Source organism: Schistocerca cancellata, chromosome 3 (genome assembly GCF_023864275.1).
Source record: "Schistocerca cancellata isolate TAMUIC-IGC-003103 chromosome 3, iqSchCanc2.1, whole genome shotgun sequence".
NCBI lineage: Eukaryota > Metazoa > Arthropoda > Insecta > Orthoptera > Acrididae > Schistocerca > Schistocerca cancellata.
Window position 1 is genome coordinate 33299277 of NC_064628.1, and position 24494 is coordinate 33323770.

General features: G+C 43.9%; 1 protein-coding gene and 1 non-coding gene across 2 annotated transcripts in view; both read left to right on the forward strand.

Moving 5' to 3' along the window:
• The first annotated feature begins 5901 nt into the window (after window positions 1–5901).
• The window catches only part of LOC126175595 (dorsal-ventral patterning protein Sog-like), a 544108-nt gene continuing 525515 nt past the window's right edge, over window positions 5902–24494 (forward strand). The window contains 1 exon segment of the mRNA XM_049922459.1: window positions 5902–6115. Coding sequence (XP_049778416.1) covers window positions 5989–6115 — 127 coding nt within the window. The 5' untranslated portion in view covers window positions 5902–5988.
• Trnas-cga (transfer RNA serine (anticodon CGA)) lies at window positions 17500–17574 on the forward strand. Its single transcript has one exon. It is a non-coding gene; the product is annotated as a tRNA-Ser (tRNA).

The following is a 24494-nucleotide window of genomic DNA, read 5'->3' on the forward strand; positions in this document are numbered from 1 at the left end:
TGTGCGAAAGGCAATATGAAATCATTGTTGTTCTTTTTGTTGTTGTGGTCTTCAGTCCAGAGAGTGGTTTGACGCATCTCTCCATGCTACTCTATCCTGTGCAACCTACTTCATCTCCCAGTACCTACTGCAACCTACATCCTTCTAAGTCTGCTTAGCGTATTCATCTCTTGATCTACCTCTACCATTTTTAGCCTCCACGCTGCCCTCCAGTTCTAAATTGGTGATCCCTTGATGCCTCAGAAAATGTCGTACCAACCAATGTCTTCTTCTAGTCAAGTTGTGCCAAAAATTCCTCTTTTCCCCAGTTCTATTCAGTACCCCCTCATTAGTTACGTGATCTACCCATCTAATCTTCAGCATTCTTCTGTAGCACCACATTTCAAAAGCTTTTATTCTCTTCTTGTCTGAACTACTTATCGTCCATGTTTCACTTCCGTACATGGTTACACTCCATACAAATACTTTCAGAAAAGACTTCTTGACACTGAATTCTATACCCGATGTTAACAAACTTCTGTTCTTCAGAAACGCTTTCCTTGCCTTTTCCAGTCTACATTTTACATCCTCTGTACTTCGACCATCATCAGTTATTTTGCTCCCCAAATAGCAAAACTCATCTAGTAATAATTTTTTCATAATGTGGGGCCACAGTCATAATATATTTCTTCAAGATAGTATACACGGTGACAAAGCGGTAGGCTTTTACCGGAAATATTGACCATTAGACAATGTGTTTAATAGTACCCGTCAGGGTAGCCGAGAGCGGTAACGCGCTGCTTCCTGGACTCGGGTAGGCGCGCCGGCCCCGTATGGAATCCGCCCGGCGGACTAACGACGAGGGCCGATGTGCCGGCCAGCCTGAATGTGGTTTTTAGGCGGTTTTCCACATCCCACTAGGTGAATACCGGGCTAGCCCCCATGTTCCGCCTCAGTTCCACGACTCGCAGACATCTGAACACTTTCGCAGCATTTCATGGATTCCACTAGACGCAGACAGTTGGGGTACACTAATTCCGTCCCAGGGGGTATGGGGTGGCGGCAGGACGGGCATCCGGCCACCCCTTAAACATTAACACGCCAAACGCGATTAACGATGGCTGACTCCGCGTAACAGTGGGACAAGGCTCAAGCGATAGAATAAACAATGTGTTAAATACGACAGTATGGCATCTTAGGCACTGCAAAGCATTAAAACACTTTATAATGGTATTTTAAGCCGAAATCATGATCGTGTAAATGTAACACTGCAAATAAATGAGTCTAAAGGCGGTACTGACTGTAAAGACTCAATTACTACTTTAAGGGGCTCCGGAACGCCCTATACTTGCAAAGTTAAAATAACGCTTATAAATTACATCTTTCCTCACAAAGTATTTGAGGTAGGAAGTTGAACTTTTTACAGATTATTTATTGGAATATGGGCTACAACTTAACACAGGGATTTTACAAAATTTTAGTTCAATTATTAAAGATGATTTTTTTTCAATTGTAATGAAAATTCACAACATTTTTTTGCAATTTTTTATTTATATATTCAAAAATATACAGTTTTTTGGAAAAAGGCTGTGTTAAATTATGCACAAGGTACTGTGTAACATTTACTGAAAGTTTGAAACAAATATGTTTGGAAGATCCTTAGAAAACATGTAATTAGTATGAGAAAATAAAAGTTTTGGGAATCGAGCGACAAAGATTGGATTAACTTTTTAGTGCATTCCAGGTCCATAGGATGGATTATCTTCATCCTCTGCAAACTACTCCTCCAGCTTCCTCTTGTTCCTCCTCCTGCTTACTCTTGCTTGTATTTCTAGACTCTTTACAGCCCTGTCTGCAGCCCAAAGGCGTTCCTTGTCTAAAGCAAGCATCGCTCGTACCATGTTAGAACCTATCTTCATTCCCATATTTCTAAATACCTTGCACCTTACAATGTTGCCATCATTGAAAGTCGCAACAGCATCATACACACCAAAGTGGAGTGTTTCTATTCCAACGAATACAGTCTTGGGGATTCTCGACCATATAACACTATTTACACTTTCATTGGGGTTTTGAGTTTTTCCGTGAATACACTTTTTCAACAGTTCAGGTGCTGCTAAGTCTCTGAAAATAGGTTTTATCACCTCCATTATTACATGAGGCAGACTATGCTTATGAGTATACACTTCACCAGTTAGCAATCCTTTGTTATATTTACACCAACTGTCTTCTTCTTTCGGACACAAGCTATGTTGGGGATTTTCATCGGTTGAAGAAGTATGAAAAAAAAGAGCCCAAACAGCCTTCTTCATTTCGTCGACACTTTGTGTATTTTGCCTAATAGCCATTCCATAATAGTTCTGTATTTTGTCAATTACACTGTCAGTTAACCTTCCCTTCCCATCCAACACTTTACCATCACTGAGTTTTTGTTTTTGTACGAAGCTTTCAGTCGCCGACAATCACACCAGCGATATATATTGAACCATCACAGGTTAGCCACAACACATACTTTATCTCACATTACTAAAATGTACCTGATGAACACGGACGTTAATAATAACACCATTTGACAGCAGTTTAACAGCGCCACAGTGGGTCACGCCCTTGTAGAACACATTTCAAAAAAAATTTAAAAATAGTTGTAGTCTTCGGAATTGAATAAATTATATATCTATTAAAAGGTAATAGTCTGCAGATTCAGAAAACGCAAAAAAGTAAAAATTGAACTTTTCATGATTTTGAGCCTTTCCGGAGCCCCTTAAGAGTCTCATTTCCTAACCTAATTCCCGCAGCATCAACTGCTTTAATTCGACTACTTTCCATTATCCTCGTTTTGCTTCTGTTAATGTTTATGTTATATTATCCTTTCGAGACACTGTCCATTCCGTTCAACTGCTCTTCCAGGTCCTTTGCTGACAGAATTACAGTGTCATTGGCAAACCTCGAAGTTTTTATTTCTTCTCCATCGGTTTTAATTCCTACTCCAAATTTTTCTTTTGTATTCGATGGGAACGACCTATTGATACGTAATCAGCATGGTTTCAGAAAACATCGTTCTTGTGCAACGCAGCTAGCTCTTTATTCGCACGAAGCAATGGCCGCTATCGTCAGGGGATCTCAAGCTGATTCCGTATTTCTAGATTTCCGGAAAGCTTTTGACACCGTTAGTCACAAGCGACTTCTAATCAGGCTGCGGGCCTATGGGGTATCGTCTCAGTTGTGCGACTGGATTCGTGATTTCCTGTCAGGAAGATCGCAGTTCGTAGTAATAGACGGAAAATCATCGAGTAAAATTGAAGTGATATAGGGTGTTCCCCAGGGAAGCGTCCTGGGACCTCTGCTGTTCCTGATCTATATAAATGACCTGGGTGACAATCTGAGCAGTTCTCTTAGGTTGTTCGCAGATGATGCTGTAATGTACCGTCTAGTAAGGTCATCCGAAGACCGGTATCAGTTGCAAAGCTATTTAGAAAAGATTGCTGTATGGTGTGGCAGGTGGCAGTTGACGCTAAATAACGAAAAGTGTGAGGTGATCCACATGAGTTCCAAAAGAAGTCCGTTGGAATTCGATTACTCGATAAATAGTACAATTCTCAAGGCTGTCAATTCAACTAAGTACCTGGGTGTTAAAATTACGAACAACTTCAGTTGGAAAGACCACATAGATAATATTGTGGGGAAGGCGAGCCAAAGGTTGCGTTTCATTGGCAGAACACGTAGAAGATGCAACAAGTCCACTAAAGAGACAGCTTACACTACACTCGTTCGTCCTCTGTTAGAATATTGCAGCGCGGTGTGGGATCCTTACCAGGTGGGATTGACGGAGGACACCGAAAGGGTGCAAAAAAGGGCAGCTCTTTTTGTATTACCACGTAATAGGGGAGAGAGTGTGGCAGATATGATACGCGAGTTGGGGTGGAAGTCATTAAAGGAAAGACGTTTTTCGTCGCGGCGAGATCTATTTACGAAATTTCAGTCACCAACTTTCTCTTCCGAATGCGAAAATATTTTGTTGAGCCCAGCCTACATAGGTAGGAATGATCATCAAAATAAAATAAGGGAAATCAGAGCTCGAACAGAAAGGTTTAGGTGTTCGTTTTTCCCGGGCGCTATTCGGAAGTGGAATGGTAGGGAGATAGTATGATTGTGGTTCGATCTTCGACCATAGATACTAGTAGACTGGCCTTGCTGTGCAGAAGCTATAGGGCTGGTTTGGCTCCAACATAAACCACGTGACTGTTGGCAAAACGTGGCGGGAGTTCAAATCAGCCGTCTGCCATCCTGTTTGTATCGTATTTTCCCCACATTTCTCAATTGACTGCCAAACGCTTCCGACGAAAATTTCTTTTTATTTTGCGAAAAATTATGCCAGAACTACAGTTGACCTGGATTTGTTCACAGTACCATTTATAAAATCTAACAAATACAGCGAACACCACTCTGGTGGGCAGCGGGACGAAATTACTGTAAACTATCAATTAAAGTAAAATGTCGTTAACATTCTTTTAAACAGTAAGAGTGGGCTCGTGTCGAAACTTTAAACATTGGATTCGCCGCGTTATGAGCTCTAGTCACTTATAAAAGAAAATGGGATATGGGAATTGTGTCTACTAAAGGTGCCAAAATTGTCGACTTTAGGAGCAGGTCCATTTTAGAGTATCAATTTTAGGTGCACTTCAAAGGTTCAGTTCCCACTATTTTTACAAAAGTTTAAACTATCAGTTTAAAAAAAATGATATTTTAGATGAAAGGTGAGACTTTGAAGTTTCAGAAAATAATTTTGGATCCTAAAAAATGACAGAAACTGTAAATATAAATTATAAATTTACAAATCTTTAACATATTGCAGCGTGTCAGCAACTGTGAAATGTACAGCAAATAAACAATGTTTTCAGCCTTCAGTTGCAAGGTAATTTTACTCGTTTACCTAGGTTTCGATTCCATGTTTTAATTTTTAATCTGTGACATGGCCAGTGTTTGGCTCACAAAATAATTTCATTGTTGTTCTGAAGAAGATTCCATTACTGGAATCGAAACCTAGGTAAACGAGTAAAATTACCTTGCAACTGAAGGCTGAAAACATTGTTTATTTGCTATAAATTATAAATATACATTGTAAATAATAACTAGCCTTTGCTTCGAGCAAAGGCGCGTATGTGAAGATGGCTTAAAGTTTTTCCGTTTCAGGGCCTGTATACAAAGCTGCCTTCGGTTTTCATCCTTAGGGAACTATGAGTAGGGACGAGAAACAATTATACTTACTTCTGTAACCGAATTATGACAGATACTTTCCAATATGTAATATGAGTCTGACTTTACAGGCATCACTTTCAACACTTTAATTTGCGTGATACTCTATTTGAAGCGTAAAAAACATATAAAAGTCACTTCAGCAGGTTTCAATAAATGGATCTGCACTATCATAGAAACACTTACACGTGAAATGTAATGCCATTTCCCCCGACAAAACGCTGAATGCAGCCATAAGCGCAACACGAAAAAACCATGTTTTGCCAACATTCACGTGACTTCTGCCCAGAGATGTTGGAGCCACGAAAATGACGTCAGGGCCAGTCTATTATATTTATGGTCGAAGGGTTCGATGAACCCTCTCCCAAGCACTTAAATGTGAATTGCAGAGTAATCGTGTAGTTGTAGATGTACTCCAAAGAATAACCGATGGCTCGTATTGTTCGCTAGTCTGCAACAATAGTTGGCGGAATATTTCGATACGAACACAGAGGTAAGCTCCGGGCGTCGAACAGAGGACGACCGCGACGCGGCGCCGAAAGCGGAGGCGCTGACGCGGGTTCCCCCCTCCCCCACCACGGAGGCTGGCGCCAGCCCGCGGTGGAGGTGGTGGGGGGAGACAGGCGACGATCGCGGCGGCGCGGGCTCCGCCGTCAGTGCGCAGCGCGACGCGACACGGGACGCATCGGTCCGAGCAGACGCAGCCACAGGCGGACACGCGACACACACTCACGACCGGCGGGCTGCCGCCGCAACATGCACGCCGCTACCCTCGCGCTGACCCTGCTGCTGCTGAGCGGCGTCGCCTCGGCCGCCGTGCGCAGGGCCGGCGCCGCCCAGCTGCCCATCTCCAGCGACGACCGCCGCATCACCAGGGCCTCAGGTACGCACGTAAACAAACAAACACTGCTGTTTGGCGCTGAGTGCTGTGCTCTTGCGGCGCGCGCAATGACACGCTCCGATTCGTCGCTAGCATATGCTGCAGTTCGTCTGAAAAAAAAAAAAAAAAAAAAAAAACGCACAGTAATGCAAAATGTGTTCCATTCATAACTGGCTTGATCAGTAGGAGATACCAAATCAGCGCAAAGATTTCCTTACTACAAATACCACTAAATCTGGGCAGTCAAGACATTTCGCTGATACCATTCACAAGAACAACTTACAAATTTTTCGTGGTTGTCATCTTCCTAAACACCAAATTGCTGCACCAGTATTCGTTTCGGGAAAAGCGCATTATTGATAACCAGAAATGAAAATGTAGAAATGACTGTCGATAATGGGTCTGACTAGGAACGATCTTGAGGTGTTTGTAAACAAAATACCGCCTCAACTGTGTAGTGTTTATGAGGATTATTTCATTCGACAAAAGTTTGTTGTAAGGTAACGTGCCGACAAAACATAGTAGTTGGAAAATTTTAACCACCGCATTTTGCTAGTGGAGTACACAGTTTGTTATTGTCTAACATACTGGAATCGTCGAGGAGTGTACATAAGACAGACAATGATTTTTGCCGAGATTAGATCAGATTAGATTAGTTTTTCGTTCCATAGATCCGTACTGAGGAGATCCTCGTGGATGTGGAACATGTCAATTAAAAAAATAGCCGAAATAACAATACCAATAGTACGAATATATACAATACATCATTTGTTTCTATTAAAAAATTCGTCACTGGAGTAGGAGTTGGCCACTAGTAAGTCTTTCAGGCTCCTTTTAAACTGGTCTTTATTTGTAACTAAATTTTTTATGTTTGCTGGCGAATTATTGAAGTTGAGCGTTCCTGAGTTTTGTACCCCTTTTTGAACTCAAGTAAGTACTTTTAAGTCCTTGTGCAGATCATTTTTGTTCCTGGTATTGTATGTATGAGCCGAGCTGTTTGTTGGAAAAAGAGATATATTATTTAGGGCAAATTTCATTAAGGAGTAAATATACTAAGAGGCAGTAGTTAGTATACCCAGTTCTTTGAAGAGGTTTCTACAGGACGTCCGTGAATTTACTCCACAAATAATACGTAGTACATGCTTTTGGACTCCGAAAACTTTTGTTTGACTTGAGGAGTTGCTATGCAAGCAATTGTTCATCACCGTGTAACTGTGTGAAGGCAACCTTAGCGTACAGAACCCTCTAACGCGCACGTTACTGTGATTCGTAAAATGTAGACAAATATAGTTTCACTGGTTGTAAATCGTGTATCTTCACATTGCAGCGATGTTCAGCCATCCTGAAAGACATGCAAACATAAAACACATAACGACGTCATGTTTGTTTACATCGTAAACCACGTAAACAGCTCGCCGCTGAACCGATGCTATCGTTTCCTCGACTCCCAGTTTCTGGCAAAGTTACGGCTTCTGCAAGGAATAGAGATGTCGAATCTTTCACTGTTTCACTGTGGCATCACTGGTGCTCCCTGAGACTTGTTTTTCTATTGTCGTTGCCTTGTAAACAGAATTAAGGTTCGATGATTTACATCGTATGTAGAGGCATTCTCTTACAAACGTGTCTAGAGCGCTGACAAGAAATGATAACTTTGATTAGTTCACAAGAGATCACCATATAGTGTTTTGAGTTATGTGATAGTGCAACTTCGAGTATACTAATAGGTACAAACATTCCAAGATATATGCGAAATACGTATATACGCACACGAAGGCGAAAAATTAACTTTGTTCCGCAGCTATGCCGTGTGCCTTGTTAATAAACATTTGTACTCTCGCGGTTGCTGATTTTTTTTCCTTGTACTCCAATCTTTTAACAACGCAGAAGACGCAATGATATTACGGCACTGGAGCGGTTGTCTACAGGAACACGCATGTACTTCACTGTTGACTGATGATTGCGATCAGCTGGGTTGTTTTCGTCTGTAGCGATTGTAAGATTAGATTAGATATCCTGTTCGTTCCGTAGACCCATAGTGAGAGATTTCCGAGAATGTGGAACATGTTACACAAACGTGATACATACTATCAATAAAAGATCCTAAGTCAGACAGTCCTGCAGAAAGTACTGAAGTCAATATCTTTATACAATCATATTTCATTCGGACATTAACTGCATTTAATTTTGTGTAATCCCAGATCAACATAGTTTGGGAGGCTTATTTACTCAGATTGCATTACTGCACTGAAGCTGCGCCATTTTCATATATTATGTAGCATTCACACCATAGCTGGCGATAAGTACATCGATGGTCGTGCTAAGAAATTCCTGAGTGAAGTAGATGTTGACCATCAATAAACCCTTTATGCTCCTCCTAAACCGTAGTTTATTATCAGCTACACATTTTGTGATTGTTGGTAAGCTACTTAAAATAAGCGTTTCTGAATATTGAACATCTTTCTGTGTCAAAGTCAGTAAGTTTCTTATTCCTAATATTGATTCTTCTCGAAATGGAATGAATGAGAAGAGATCGACCTTTTATAATGTGCAAGCCAGGGGTGCAGCATTGCCTTTTATGAACCACATCTTTGATGTTGTATACTAACGACATCTGTCAAGAATGACTTTGATTTTTGTTTGTACGGACGCCCGGTTCGCCTGCCAAGTGCGTGGCATATACTACATCACTTCTGCCATTTCATCCTTGCAGAAATACAAATGACAGTTACTTGGGAAAAAGTGTGTACTGTGTGTTTGTACACCGGTGAAACAAGTTAGTTCTTTGCACCGCTGCGTTGACAGGGCGTAGTAAGATAGGCGACGTGTGGGTAGAACGAGAATTCTCTTGTAATCTCCCACGCAGGGCAGGTCATCCTGAAACGCCAGGGTGGGTCATTTATTCAGCTAACGGAGTAACTTCTCATTTATGTTACGCTTCCTACGTGAGGCTGGTCATGGTCATCACTTTAACTTTGTCACATTGCGGTTAGCTATGAAGGGATCCTTGCGTCGGTGGTCTCGTAGTAATAACAGCTCGTCTCGTTGGGTAAAGTGTTCTCGTCCCGTACGTCGCTTTAATTCTCAATAAAAATCCGAGCTTACGATAATACTCATCATTGTTTTTGTCGGAAAAGCAACTCGCTGTCGAAGAAATGACGAAATTTCACAGGTGTAAGTGACGTTGGGTTGCCTACTGCGACCTAAGATTAGAATGACGCCAACGATAAAACACTATCCGCAGCGTACTTGTTTCCATCACGATGTAAAATAAGAGGCAAACTACTTATGCAGTCTGTCGGCATCCAGTGTCCACTTCCAAGCAATTCTGAGTGCGTAGACCATATTTCTATTAGTGTTCTTGCTGCATATTCTAATTTCCACAGCTTCTTTCATGACTGAACTGCAGTAGTTTGAAGCCTGCGTTAAAATCCGGTTCTGCTCAAACAACGCCTTGTACTTATTCGAAAGCTTGTATTCAGAAATAGAAGCGGCCGCGGGGGCCGTGCGGTTCTGGCACTGCAGTCCGGAACCGCGGGACTGCTACGGTCGCATGTTCGAATCCTGCCTCGGGCATGGATGTGTGTGATGTCCTCAGGTTAGTTAGGATTAAGTAGTTCTAAGTTCTAGGGGACTTATGACCTAAGATGTTCAGTCCCATAGTGCTCAGAGCCATTTGAACCATTTTTTTCAGAAATAGAAGATTTTTGTAGAATTGTGTACATAATGGCCGGCTGAGTTCGGTTCAGCGCTGGGAAGTTGTTCTAATAGGATAGGCTGTCCCACGTAGCTCAAAAAATGACTCTGAGCACTATGGGACTCAACTGCTGAGGTTATCAGTCCCCTAGAACTTAGAACCACTTAAACCTAACTAACCTAAGGACATCACACACATCCATGCCCGAGGCAGGATTCGAACCTGTGACCGTAGCGGTCACGCGGTTCCAGACTGTAGTGCCTAGAACCGCTCGGCCACTCCGGCCGGCCCCACGTAGCTGCTGCCACGTTCACATGGAATATTTTGAACCCCTGGGACTATACTTTACAGTGAGCAACACCTTTTAATTTCCTTAAGCAGCGCAAAGATGGTCTTAACCCCAGTCTGTTTAACATGAGCCGTAATTTACGCGACATTGAAAGACTGCGTAGGAGTATGTCCCGTATTTTATGTTGTGGTGAAAACAAAGACGTTGCGCATGACTTTTCACAGTCGGCGTCAATGCGCTATTGCGTCATTTACGTATGTGTGATTCCGTGCTTCTTTGACTGACAGACTCCTTCCAGAAGAAGACAATGCTGGATATTATTGAAATCTTACAGAGAATTAACGTGACTAGCGAGCGATTAATACAACAAATCCTTCGAGAAAGACTTCGTAGTTATAATTCGTGTCGTTGCTAATTTCGCCCCCTGCATGTACTCTGACACGCTCGCCAATTTTCTGCGTTTTGTGTACTTATATTCCTCTAAAGTAGTCTATATGTAAGCAGCAGCTACTTCTGTATGGGTTAACGACTCACTGTGGGTAGTCTGTCTTTAGCACGCAGCAGGAGACGGCGGCCTTCAAGAGTAATCGTCGCTATTTCACTGTGTTACCCGTGTATCTGTAGGGTCTGAAAGTGCATACATACAACGCAAGCTGCTGCACAGTACATTGCGAACGATCGTGTGTGCCAGCGTCAACTGTTTTACACTCTATTGTTCCATTCGCGTAGCGTAAGTGATGAAACCAAAGGAGTAGCCGGTAACGTGAAGTAGTGACTTTCACAGAACAAATTAACACTTAATCGCAACAAAACGTAATGTATACGGTTTCTGACGAGAAAATCTTTTAAAAGCACAGTGTTACTTCAGAATGAATTTTCACTCTGCATCTGTGTGCGCGCGGATTTGAAACTTCCCGGCAGATCAAAACGGTTCCCCTACCTTCCAAACTACACAGAGGATCTCCTGCATATTTCGTGACTATCATTCCTGCAGTAAAAGATTCTGCTGCAAAGTGGTTCGGCCACAGCTTATGGTGTGGCTCTCACATTTTTAAAATATTTATTCTTGTTTTTATAACCTTTCTATGTACTGACTCGTTCCATGACCATGTGGCTGTGGCTCGCATGGACCCATGAAACCTTCTAAATAAATAAATATCCCTTTCCTGATACATACGAGACGAATATCTCGAAGGAGACAAAATTTTCGTACAGACTTTCTCAGTAACCGGTATTCTACATTTACAGGCAGTGTGCGAACTGTACCTACCTGTACCTACACTAGCATCGCGTCCCTGAATTTGTTCGATGGCGGCTTTTATCCTGGCATGGTAAGGATTCCCAACATTTGACCAGCAATCTGGAATTTGTGGCACCGGCGTCTTCTGCACGGTTTTATTTAGGCCGCGCGCTACGGGCGTGCTAATGTCTTGCGCCTTGTGCGCAAAGGCGAGTGGGGCTGAGGGGTGAAATAGAGGATGCAGCCAGACGCCGCTATGGCAGAGCAGTAGCCTTGTCAGAGGCCAAACAGTATGCGGACAATACTACTTGCGGTAACTTTGATTTTCGTCCTGCGTCAGGAATACCGAGAGAAGCGGAGATAAAGTGGAAAAGCCACATCGTTCAGTGCCGAATAGAAATTGCTTTACTTTTCGTATCGTTTGAAGACCATGCGAAGGGTTTTATGCGCCCTCGCACTATTATGATCTAGAAATATACTTTTTGGAATTTCGTTAAAACACCTGCTACAAAGACCATATGCACTTGTCTTCTGATCAACTGCAGTGAAAGCTAATTGAACTGAAGGCGGCCATTAAGGAAAGAAACTTAGTTTCAAAAATGTTCAAATGTGTGTGAAATCTTATGGGACTTAAGTGCTAAGGTCATCAGTCCCTAAGCTTACACACACACACACACACACACACACACACACACACACACACACACAATGTCCGAGGGAGGACTCGAACCTCCGCCGGGACCAGCCGCACAGTCCATGACTGCAGCGCCTTAGACTGCTCGGCTAAAACTTAGTTTAATGTGAGTAGAATGATGAAACTAATGGTATGGTCGACATGACTAATTATTTGAATTCATTAAATTTATTAATGCAGGGGGAGAATTTCCTGGTAACAGATACGGAGGATAAAGTTGCAGCTATCAATCAAAAATTAATCCTAAGGAATCATCATAGTGATGTTATAAACACCTGCGACTTTTAGAGCTCCCGTATCGTCTTCTCCATGACCTGTGATGATTGCCAGTGTAAGTATATAGGCCAAACTGGAAGGTCCTTTGAAGTTAGGTTTAAGGAACATATTTCTGTTTCGGTTCCAGTTGTGCCTTGAATTTACATTTATACGATACGGCTCACTCAGTCTCTGGTATTACTCCAAGTCTTACAATTTTGCATACGGAACGCAAGGGTAACGTTCCTAACATGTTGGGAGAGCTGCAGATCTTTCAAGCATTAAGGAACTCTTCAAACGAAACACTTAATTCTCAAACTGAAAAGGGGGGGGTCTAAGCACTATGGGACTTAATATCTGAGGTCATCAGTCCCCTAGACTTACAACTACTGAAACCTACGTAACCTAAGGACATCACACACATCCATGCCCGAGGCAGGATTCGAACCTGCGACCATAACAGCAGCGCGGTTCCGGACTGACGCGCCTAAAACTGCTCGCCCGCAGCGACCGGCTCTCAAACTGAGTTGAGGCATAAAGCCATTTGGGCCATGAATTGCCTCAGTGCATCCACCCTTTCCCCCATTACATCCTCTTCCTTGATGCCTCCTCTAGGACTATTCTCCCTTTTTAATGATTTTTAATAATTTTTGTAAAAAAGTTAAGAACTGTAACAATTTGTAAGGATTTTTTAATTTTAAAAGTTATGTTTATAAATGGCTCACAATAGATTCTAGTCTTTTATACCTATATCTATGAGTTATTCGCTTAATAACTGCTATTTTTATTAATGTTTAATTTTGTACACTCGACTTCCACCCTTTTCCTTGAAGTTCATCGGAAGTCATTCACGCTTTCGCGCATGTGCCACTTTTTGATATCCAGTCAGTGCGTGCACGGCATTCGCAGCATTCCGTCCCAGCGCGGCTTCAACTGAGGTACGTTTCGTGACACCTCCACTGGCGGGCCGCTTGAATCTGTGCTCGCAGCGGCTGGATTACCTGACTTCAATGCTAAGTAACTCGGAAAGGGCGCGACGTATCGATTTTTTCTTAACAATTGTTTAGTAGCACAACATACCCTGCAATATCCTTACAGGCTCATCAGATTGTGACTACCCTGTATATGACTCATTTGTCACTGTGTGTGGCGGTAAAAAATTGATGTGATCATAGAGTGTAGATATGTGACACGCCAATTGCATCTTCATCCCCGGAACTTAAGCCACAAGATGTGCGGGACGTAACGGCTAAGAATTCAACCTCGTTTGATGAACTCAGTCTTATGGTCATACTATGTATGAAATGCACCAAAGGCGGCCGGGGTGGCCGAGCGGTTCTAGACGCTACAGTCTGGAACCACGCGACCGCTACGGTCGCAGGTTCGAATCCTGCCTCGGGCATGGATGTTTGTGATGTCCTTAGGTTAGTTAAGTTTAAGTAGTTCAACGTCTATGGGACTGATGACCTCAGATGTTAAGTCCCATAGTGCTCAGAGCCATTTGAACCATTTGAAATGCACCAACTCCAGTAATAGACTGTCACAAGTGACTCAGCTGGAAGACTGAAAGAAAGAGGCAGACACAGACAGACAGTCGGAATTCCCGAGACCCTGGAAGCTGCGACTAACGAGCACTGTCCACATCTCCTGTGAGAGACAGCGCAGCATTATGCCTGAGTACTTGGAGAGCATTAAGCGCCCTCCCCCGTTGTTCGGGACTCGTGTCCCACCCCCCCTCCCCCGCCTCACGCCTCCGACGCGCGGATTTCTGTCCGCTTAACCTGCCCTTCGCTAAACCACTTCCTGCCATCCGGGCACCAGACGCCAACGGAAGGACCCACAGTGGAGCAGGTGAATAAAACGGTCTACCAGTTTTAAGTTAACCTTAACCATGGTTTCAACGAACATAAATCCGTCTTCTGAAGGAGGACAAGAAACAAACTTCACATTAACAAACAGTCCGTTAGTAAAGCGATCCAACATCTCCGCATGAAGTGTAACGGAAACGATCTGTGCATCCATTAGTAAAAGTTAAGGCCTCTAAAATCAGGGACTTGTCACATCAGATGATTTTAGGGGCCTTAACTTTTGCAAATGCTTGTACAGATCATTGCCGACACACTTCATGCGGAGATGTTAGATCGCTTTACTAACTGACTGTTTGCTAATGTGAAGTTTGTTTCCTGTCCTTCTGAAGAAGACGAGTTTACGTCTGTAGAAACTATGGTGAAGATTAATTGAAAACCAGCGTTTATTATAAGTGGTTGGCTGTCTCGTTCACCTGATATTCTGTAACGATTGCTGAAGTGCAGCCATGTTCAAAACATTTTTAAATAATACCACAGGGGACTTCGATTTGGGACGAAACTGTAACCAGCCTCGATTAATGGTTCCGCAGAATTTATTCACCCGTGAGCTAACTTTTCAAGTTACTGCAGCCTCATTGTTTACAGAAGTACAGGTTGATTCAAAATTCCTATTATACACTTCTGGGGGCTGTGTAGAGGGTGAAGTTTTGATAAGAAACCTGTGTCCGGAAATGTACCATTCGGATGTAAAATCAGTTTGAAGATCGGAACAGTTTTAAATCTACCACATCACGGTTCACTCACAGCAGAGACAACGACCTCTGACCTGTTTGCTGTAGGAGCCCATGCCATTGGTCGTGTTTCCTGTTCTTGTCTCCTCTGCGTGACGCGCTTCATCACTCCAAATCCCTTGTTTCCAGTCATTCAGTGTCCAGTGGCGCCTCTCTTCACCCAACCTCAAGCGTCTCTTACCATTTGCTGCAGTAAGTGTGGCTTTTGAGGAGTTGCTTCACCATTGTACCCATTCTTTTTAACTCCCCACGGACAGTCTTTCTACTGGCTTGACTACTAGTAGCACGGGTGGTTGCCTCCGCTGATTGTTGCATGTGATCTTTTTCTACAGTCACCATCGCTCCACAAAGTTCAACAGTCTTTGTCAGTCAGCACATCACGTCTCCCCAGCCTCGGTTTAGCTGTGGTTGTTCTTTCGCCGGCCGCGGTGGCCGAGCGGTTCTAGGCGCTTCAGTCCGGAACCGCACGACTGCTACGGTCGCAGGTTGGAATCCTACCTCGGGCATGGATGTGTGTGATGTCCTTAGATTAGTTAGGTGTAAGTAGTTATAAGTTCTAGGGGACTGATGACCTCAGAAGTTAAGTCCCATGGCGCTCAGACCCATTTGAACCACTTTTGGTTGTTCTTTCTCGTTTAGTCACATCACCAACAGTCGATTTCGGCAGCTTTAGAACGATTGAAATGTCCCTGATGGACCTGTTACTCCGGTAATAATAATAACAAATATAATTCTAGTAGTAATAATAATTTCCCTTGGTTTACTGACCTGATAAAAATATTTCGAATGGACGTCACGTCGGTGACTTGTGTCCCCCTAAGCTACCTCATTTATTTAACTGGGGAAAGGGGACCTGATGTTTAACGTGAAACTCAAACGACGTGTCAGTTTTGGCGTCTCATCGTTCATCTCTCAACGAAGCGAGAAGTTAAGGGGATAGGATGTCAAACGGGACGACTTGGAGCAGGAGAGGCACCACAGGACATTTTTATTTCCACTGTCTACACATCTACAAATACATTCATAAAACTTTGTCAGCATGACCAGGAAGGATTCAGGATTCACACTCATAGCAGTGGAAGTTCAAAAACATAACAAAATAAAATTTTTTACATGCGAAATTTCATCATTCTTTCACTTACTATTGTCTGCATTTGGTGCTATAGGTACACTTTTCTTCATAAGTAAGAGAGATTCTTCGATGAATTTTGCACGGTATAGAAACCATACTTACAGGTATATGAAACTCTAGAATTTTCGAACTCTATTAAAAATTGTGGTAAAATTGAGATAATTAACTACAAAATTCGAGTTTTTTTCTAAACTCTACATCTACATCTACATCCATACTCCGCAAGCCACCTGACGGTGTGTGGCGGAGGGTAACTTCAGTACCTCTATCGGTTCTCCCTTCTATTCCAGTCTCGTATTGTTCGTGGAAAGAAGGATTGTCGGTATGCCTCTGTGTGGGCTCTAATCTCTCTGATTTTATCCTCACGGTCTCTTCACGAGATATACGTAGGATGGAGCAATATACTGCTTGACTCTTCGGTGAAGGTATGTTCTCGAAACTTCGACAAAAGCCCGTCCCGAGCTACTGAGCGTCTCTCCTGCAGAGTCTTCCACTGGAGTTTATGTGTCATCTCCGTAACGCTTTCGCGATTACTAAATGATCCTGTAACGAAGCGCGCTGCTCTCCGTTGCATGTTCTCTATATCTTCTATCAACCCACACTACTGAGCAGTATTCAAGCAGTGGGCGAACAAGAAGTTTAAAATTTAACAGCTCGTTCTTTTTTCATAAATTAAATAATTCTAGATTTTCACACACCTGTAAATATGGTTTGTAAGCTGTGCAAAATCCATCAAAGAATCTCTCATACTTATGAAGAAAAGTGTACCTACAGCAGCAAATGAAGCCAATAGTAAGTGAAATATTGATAAAATTTGACATGTAAAAAAAATTATTTTGCTATGTTTTGAACTTCCACTGGTTTGAGTGTGAAGTCTGAATCCTTCTTGGTCATGCTGACAAAGTTTTATGAATTTATTTGTAAAAGTATAGACAGTGGAAATTAAAATGTCCTGTGTTGCCTCTCCTGTTCCAAGTCGGCCCGTTTGACATCCCCCTCCCCCCTTAAAACTCAGACTGAAAAATTAATTCAAGAGCCGACTGGGATTAGATACCGCGCCCTGTTGGTTTCCGGTCAAGTTTCTTTCATTTTGTTCGTTATTGTTCTCGACGTTTAGTCTGGGCGGACGTCACAGGACACCTCTTCAAGTTTGTCGTGTGATACTTCATTCAGCTTCTATTATTATTATTATTATTATTATTAAAACTTCCTGGCAGATTAAAACTGTGTGCCGGGCCGAGACTCGAACTCTGGACCTTTCCCTTTCGCGGGCAAGTGCTCTACCAACCGAGCTACCGAAGCACGACTCACGCCCCGTCCTCTCAGCTATACTTCTGCCAGTACCTCGTCTCCTACCTTCCAAACCTTTCTTTCTTTCAGGAGTGCTAGTTCTGCAAGGTTCGCAGGAGAGCTTCTGTAAAGTTTGGAAGGTAGGAGACGAGGTACTGACGGAAGTAAAGCTGTGAGGACGGGGCGTGAGTCGTGCTTGGGTAGCTCAGTTGGTAGAGCACTTGCCCGCGAAAGGCAAAGGTCCCGAGTTCGAGTCTCGGCCCGACACACAGTTTTAATCTGCCAGGAAGTTTCATATCAGCGCACACTCCGCTGCAGAGTAAAAATCTCATTCTGGATTATTATTATTATTATTATTATTATTATTATTATTATTATTATTATTGAGGGCAGTCAGCCCTGTGACCGAACACGCTGAGCTATCGTACAGGCGCCGCTAGAGCACTCGGGTGAGATCCAACGCCTAGCCCACGTTCAAAGTCGTTGAACTGCCCTGGCCGACCCATGCTGCTGGTACGGCTTCTTTACTGACAACACAATTCTCCCCGCGTCCTTTTATACCGGCGGCTGCGCCTCTCTTAACGCCTAGTGGTACACAGGGACGTCCGGGGCAGTTTTGATCAGATGTTGTAGATGTAGAATACTACGCAAAACGGAATTGCCGCATGGAAATTTGGACCAAGAATGCAAGCAGAAGACCGCTAACAACACTGAATTAGTGCCGCTCAGAGTGAAAACAAACTCCCCGAACGGCGTTATGACGGAGAGAAGAGAGCGCTCGAGTTTTTCACCCGCACGCAGAGCACAGTGGTTGGTTTATTCGGAGGCGGCGGCATGACGTAATGACAGGGCTCCCCGGCAGACTGCGGCGCTGACGTCAGCGGCGGGTGTTGTGGCGTCTGGTGCCGGAGGCGCGACGCCCGACGCCCGCCGCTCCGAAATAACCGACGGCCGGCGTCGCCGCACCAGCCGACGCCGGCTGCGTCGCAGGCGGCAGCTGCAGCTTGCAGCCCAGGGAGGCAGCTCCTCGTTTTCGCTGCACAAAGGTCGGCGAAGCTAGGCTCTCTGGACACGCGTGGGGAACACCAACACGACCAGGCGTCTTGTACCGGACGAACTACAGCTCGATAAATATTGTCGTACAGTCATTAAACACCTAGCTCTTCTCTGATCGACCCGTGTCTGCTGAAAAACAATGTGTGTTTATGGGTCAGCCGTTATGCAAACACACTGGTCCTTCTACCCAACTCGTTTCGCCGATAGCTCGCCATCATCAGTGAGTTTTCTTCTGTTCTTTTACTTTTCATATTTATTACCTGTCATTACTTTATTTTTTTTCCACGTAGCATATCATGCGTTGTCCACGATTTACGATGTGAACATTACTTTCCTGACAACAGAATTATATGCTTCTCCGCCTTGGTAACTGCACGAACGAAAGATGGAAAAGTTCGGGTTGGCGTGTGCCTCTAGGACTTTACCTGCCACGATATGTGATGCCAACACTGAATTACGGAGGAGATGGTGTTATGGTGTGGGGGTTTTGTCAGTGGTTGCATTGTGGTCCTTCTATTTTGCTTTAGAAATTTCTAAATGTAGAAGGATGTTGATAAGTATTACAACATTGACTAATGCATACAGCGGAGGAACAGTTCAGACACGGTGTTTGCTTGTATCAGCATGAAAATGCACCTTGTCATACAACGTAATCTGTGAGGAAACTGTGGAAAGTAACATTCCTGAAATGGACTGGCCGGTCCAGAGTCCCGACCTGAACCCAATGAAATACCTTTGACATGAGTTACAACGCAGGCTTCGCTCAAGACCCCAGTGTCCAATATCACTACGTTCCCTGGTTTCGGCTCTTCAGGAAGAATGGGCTGCCATTTCTCCACAGACATTAAGACACCTCATTGAAAATGTCTCCAGCAGAATTCAAGCAGTCATAAAAGCGGACAAGTTCCATATTAATGTGTACTAATAGTGACCGGATACTTTTGAAAAGGACGTGTACTTCTGTACAAGTCACCGTAAAGTGTGAGTGGGTGGTACTTCTGGTACAACTATCATTCCCGTCCCCCTTTCTCCTGTATCATGCGCAAAAGATACGTGGCAATAAATACAGTCACTAAGCCCCAGTATGAGCCGGCCGCGGTGGTCTAGCGGTTCTGGCGCTGCAGTCCGGAACCGCGGGACTGCTACGGTCGCAGGTTCGAATCCTGCCTCGGGCATGGGTGTGTGTGATGTCCTTGGGTTAGTTAAGTTTAAGTAGTTCTAAGTTCTAGGGGACTTGTGACCTAAGATGTTGAGTCCCATAGTGCTCAGAGCCATTTGAACCATTTGAACCCCAGTATGAGCTCTAATTAATCTGATGTTCCCACTGTGGTCCTTTCGCGTGGTATTTGTGGCAGGAAGTAACGTGCTGCCTATCTCTCCTTGCATCGTCCGCTCTGGGAATTTTAAGAGTAATTCTCCCCACGATGTACAAAACATATCTTGCATGTCTGCCACTGGAGTTTCCAGAACATCTCCGTGACCCACCACGGCGATGTTATTTGGACCTCCATTAATAATGTATAGTAAGAGCGACAGATATCGAGAAATACTTAAGAATCAATTGAACGAGTGAGGAAGGATAGGAACGCAGCGATCAGTCGCAATCCCACTGCTTTTTTTATTATTCTTGCATGCCCAGATTTCAGCTATAAATAGCCATCTTCAGTGCAGTTGAGTGAGTTACAATCCAACAAACTCGCAGCAGTACATATGAGTTTCCTGTCCGCCCCTGGTAGCTGAGTGGTCAGCGCGACGGAATGTCATACCTAACGGCCCGGGTTCGATTCCCTTCATCGTTTCACCCCCATCGACACCCAAGTCGCCGAAGTGGCGTCAACTCGAAAGACTTGCACCAGGCGAACGGTCTACCCGCCGGGAGGCGATAGCCACACGGCATTTCTATTACTATATGAGTTTCCTTATGTCTATAAGCCAGTAAAGACATATGGTGCCATGTACTCCTTAGCAGTTTCTGAAATTTTATCTTCCCTAAATACATAATCATTCATGGACGGCTCTATGGGGCTTCCGAGGTTATCTACCAACTCATTGTTAGCAGCGAACAGTAATTGCTGTAGAGTACTAAGTTGCCCTACTATCGAAATTAACTTTACAACAAACGATTTAGTCCCATTGAGATAGACAAGCAGAGTTGTATCTGCTGGAAGTTTGGAGTTCAGTTACAATTCCGGTGCGATACTCGACGAGGTCGTTATTTGTTTCCTGAGCGGCAGTGCGGAACCTTACTGAATGCCTCAGGAAGTCGTGGAACACCTGGGCGCCGTTTTCTGCTGCGCTCGGATCTCATGGGCGAACGGAGCTAATCAAGTTGTTCAAGATCTTTCTTTACGGAGCTCATTGCTACAGAACAATTTTTTTTTTCTCCAAGGAAGTAACAATACCCAATCGTAAAATGCGTACCGTGATTCTTTAGCTGAAGACCCCATCGGCATCGTCCTTTAAATATGTGTATCCTTCGTCAACCTTTTTCCTTAAGGAAAATTGTGATTTATTCTGATCACTTGGAAAACCTTTGTCGTTCTACCTATCTACATGAACTGCTACCTAAAAGAGGAGCACGTTCTTTGGTATCTGTTTGGAATCGTACGGATATGTCATTAGATAACGCTTCTTTCCTACTTTAACTGACTTCACTAGATTTTCACTTCCACTATCATCTATCTCAATATCTGGCGTCACGGAGTTCGTACATTGATTGAAGAGAGAAACCGTAATACGATCTTCTTCAGTGAAACAAGGATTACCGAATTCAATATATCAACCTTCTGTTTGTCGTTTTCCGTTTCGGTGCCACTCAAGCGCTGGATCCATTAGTTTGACATTCTTATGGAATTTATGTACGACCAAAACTTGTCAATATCTGTCGTCCAGTCAGTCTCAGAAATTTTACTTATGAATTCATTAAATGCTTCTTACATTGTTCTCCTTATGCTCTCATTTTTGTTCGTCCACCTTTGCCTACACGCCTTTCTTCACTGAAATAAAATGAATACCTTGCGAACTTTACATCGCTTAAATTGGACCATACTCTACGTATAAAGCTATCATACCGATTTCGATTTTAGTTAATCATTTTGAAACTGAGAGGTGGTTCGTTCAACAGAATGACGACAGCTGCTTTGTCCCGCATTTTCTTCCTAGGATTTTCTGCATCCAGTGCTGAGGGATGCGAATATTGCCTTTTTCTTGTAATATGGCAGAGTTGCATTGCTGTTGTGGAGCTAACCACATCCTTCCTTCTCAGAAAAAAATTTTCTGTTTGTGTGATCGCGTCAGACAGAAAAGTGCCGTCATTTCAGGTACTTCCGGAGACGGAGTTCACCAGGGTGACTACTTATCGATTTGTGACTACTGCTTTATCTATACACTGCTCTGCAAAACTTAAGAACGAAGTAACAAAACATATTAGTTACGTGATGGAAATTAATCAAAGTAGGGAGCATGTTGTCATACGGATTGAGATCAGCGTGAGTGTAGCGACAAATGGGGGTGCCCCTGCAACGAGGAAGTTGCAGGAACGAAAAAATAAAACATTGTGTGTCAATCAGCGAGCAGTTACGGGGCACTGTGGTGGTGTTCTTCATTACAACAATGCCGGGAAACAACATTTGTATGATTTCGCACGGGGAAGAATCATCAGGAAACTGGAAGGAGGACGAAGTGTGGTGAGTTTTGCACTATTCACAGCACTGTTTCACGTGCTTGCGAGCGTTCAGGACCACAGGCGCTGCTGCCCAGAGGACAGGAGCTGGCCGACACAATCAGCTACAGCAGCTACGTTGTGCAGCAGGAAAGAATGGACCCACGCCAAATAGCGGGTACAGTTCCAACAACATTTGAGATTTAAGAGGACTGCAAGCCACACATTCTTACGCTACACAGTGGCACAGCGACTTCATGGCCGAAGCTGTCATTAACGTCCGTCCATCCAGACTTGCAAGTAAATATTACATGCCGAAAAAAGCACCAGACGATAATATCATGAGCCTCGATCTCTCATAGTCTAGTTGTCATTGGTGTGGGAATACAAAGTAAAGCTGCGAAGATTAAGTGATGAAAGTGGAGGCTATGCTATAGCGATATGCACACTGTGACACGTGGAACTTTGCGTAGGTCCAGCAGACGTGCACGGAGAGCCGAATTGGTTAAGGTGCCCCCTCGTGATAAGCGAGAGAATCGGGTTCGAGTCCCCGTCCAAGACAAATGGTTCAAATGGCTCTGAGCACTATGGGACTCAACATCTTAGGTCATAAGTCCCCTAGAACTTAGAACTACTTAAACCTAACTAACCTAAGGACATCACACACACCCATGCCCGAGGCAGGATTCGAACCTGCGACCGTAGCAGTCCCGCGGTTCCGGACTGCAGCGCCAGAACCGCTAGACCACCGCGGCCGGCCCAAGACAAATTCTCAGATGTCACTGATAGGTAATACATCCATCACTGAAACAGCTGATCCCATTCAGTGCATTTATTTCAAATTAGTTATACCGTGTTTCACCTAATCATATGTATCCAGACTCTTATTAATGGACATTAATATGAGACGTGTCACCCTCCGCCTTTATGGTGGCTTGAACTCCGGTGGGGACACTTTCAGCCTGTTGAGGAATTGAAGTCTGTTCTTCCTCAAGAGCTAAAACCAGAGCAGGTAGTGATGTTGGACGCTTGGGTCAGCAGCGCAGTCGACGTGTTAAATCTTCCCAAAGATGTTCCATGACTTTCAGGTCGGGACTCTGGGCAGGCCAGTCCATTTCAGGATTGTTGTTGGCCACAAACAATTGTCACACAAATGTTGCTTTGTGTCAGGGTGCATCATCATGCCGTTTCGACATCGTCCCCAAACTGCTCCCCTAATATAAGCAGTATACAATGCTGTAAAGTTTATCCATATCCTTCCTCGTTTAGCGTTTTCTTAAGCGCAATAAGAGGACCACATTTTACCCACGACCATCACCCCCACACCGTAACAGCGCCTCCTCCGTACTTCAGTGTTGGTGCTCCAGATATTCACCAAACCCGAATCGTATTGCCACAGGACATAGCGTGATTCATCACTCCATATCGGTCGTCTGCAGTAATCTATTGTCCAATGGCGTCGCTCTTTACATCCCTTCGGACATCTCTTAGCCCTGACTGTAGAACTGTTGAGGCTCACAAGGAGCTCCTCGACCTTCTACGCATAGACATTGTACTACTTGGACTGGTGGTAGCAGTTTCGAAATCACTAGTGAATCTCTCCACTGATTTCGTGTGATTTTTTTACAACCACCCTGCGCAGTGCCCGAAGGTCCCTGTCCGTCAGTGCGCGAGGTCTTCGTGGTGTTCTTGTTCCTTCGTGTTTCGATTTCCCAGTCACATCACCAACAGTCGACTTGGTCAGCTTTAAAAGGATTGAAATATCCTTGAAGGTTTCGTTACTGAGGTGACGTCCAATGATTAGTCCACGTTCGAATACACTGAGCTCTCCCGCTGATCTGTTAGTGCATCTGTACTGACAACACAGTACTCTCCGCCTTTTTTTATACGGGAGGGTCCGTCTCTCTTGACATCTAGTTGTCCATTCGGCGTTAGGTAGGAACCTTCGGATACCGTTGATCAGGTAATATAGACCATCCACAATCACAACTATGAGCGTACGTTCTTTGAGTGTGAGGGTTACCTGCAGCGTCTTTAATAGCCATTGATTCCCCATGAGAACCTATCACATACAGGATGAGTCAGGAGGAAAGGTATATGGTTTGAGAGGTGATAATACTGCCGAATCTGAACAAAAATCTTCAAATGAGCATATCTCCATTTTTTAACCGTATCCAACATGCAGCTGTTTGAAAATCACGGACACCAGTCGCATATCCTTCTTCACCAACGCTCAAATGTGAGTACAACCAAAGCAACATTACGCTATGCAGAACTGGCTTTACTTACCAGAGATCATTTTTCTGAAAACACACGTTTTGTCCCACGTGCACATTGACTTAGTGGGCCCGCTGCTTTCAGCTGTTTCCGATATGTCTCCATGGCAATTGACTTGTACACCAGTTGGGCTGATGCTGCTCCACTTAAGGGCATTTCGACGGAAACAACAGCCAAGAAATTCCTTACTACATG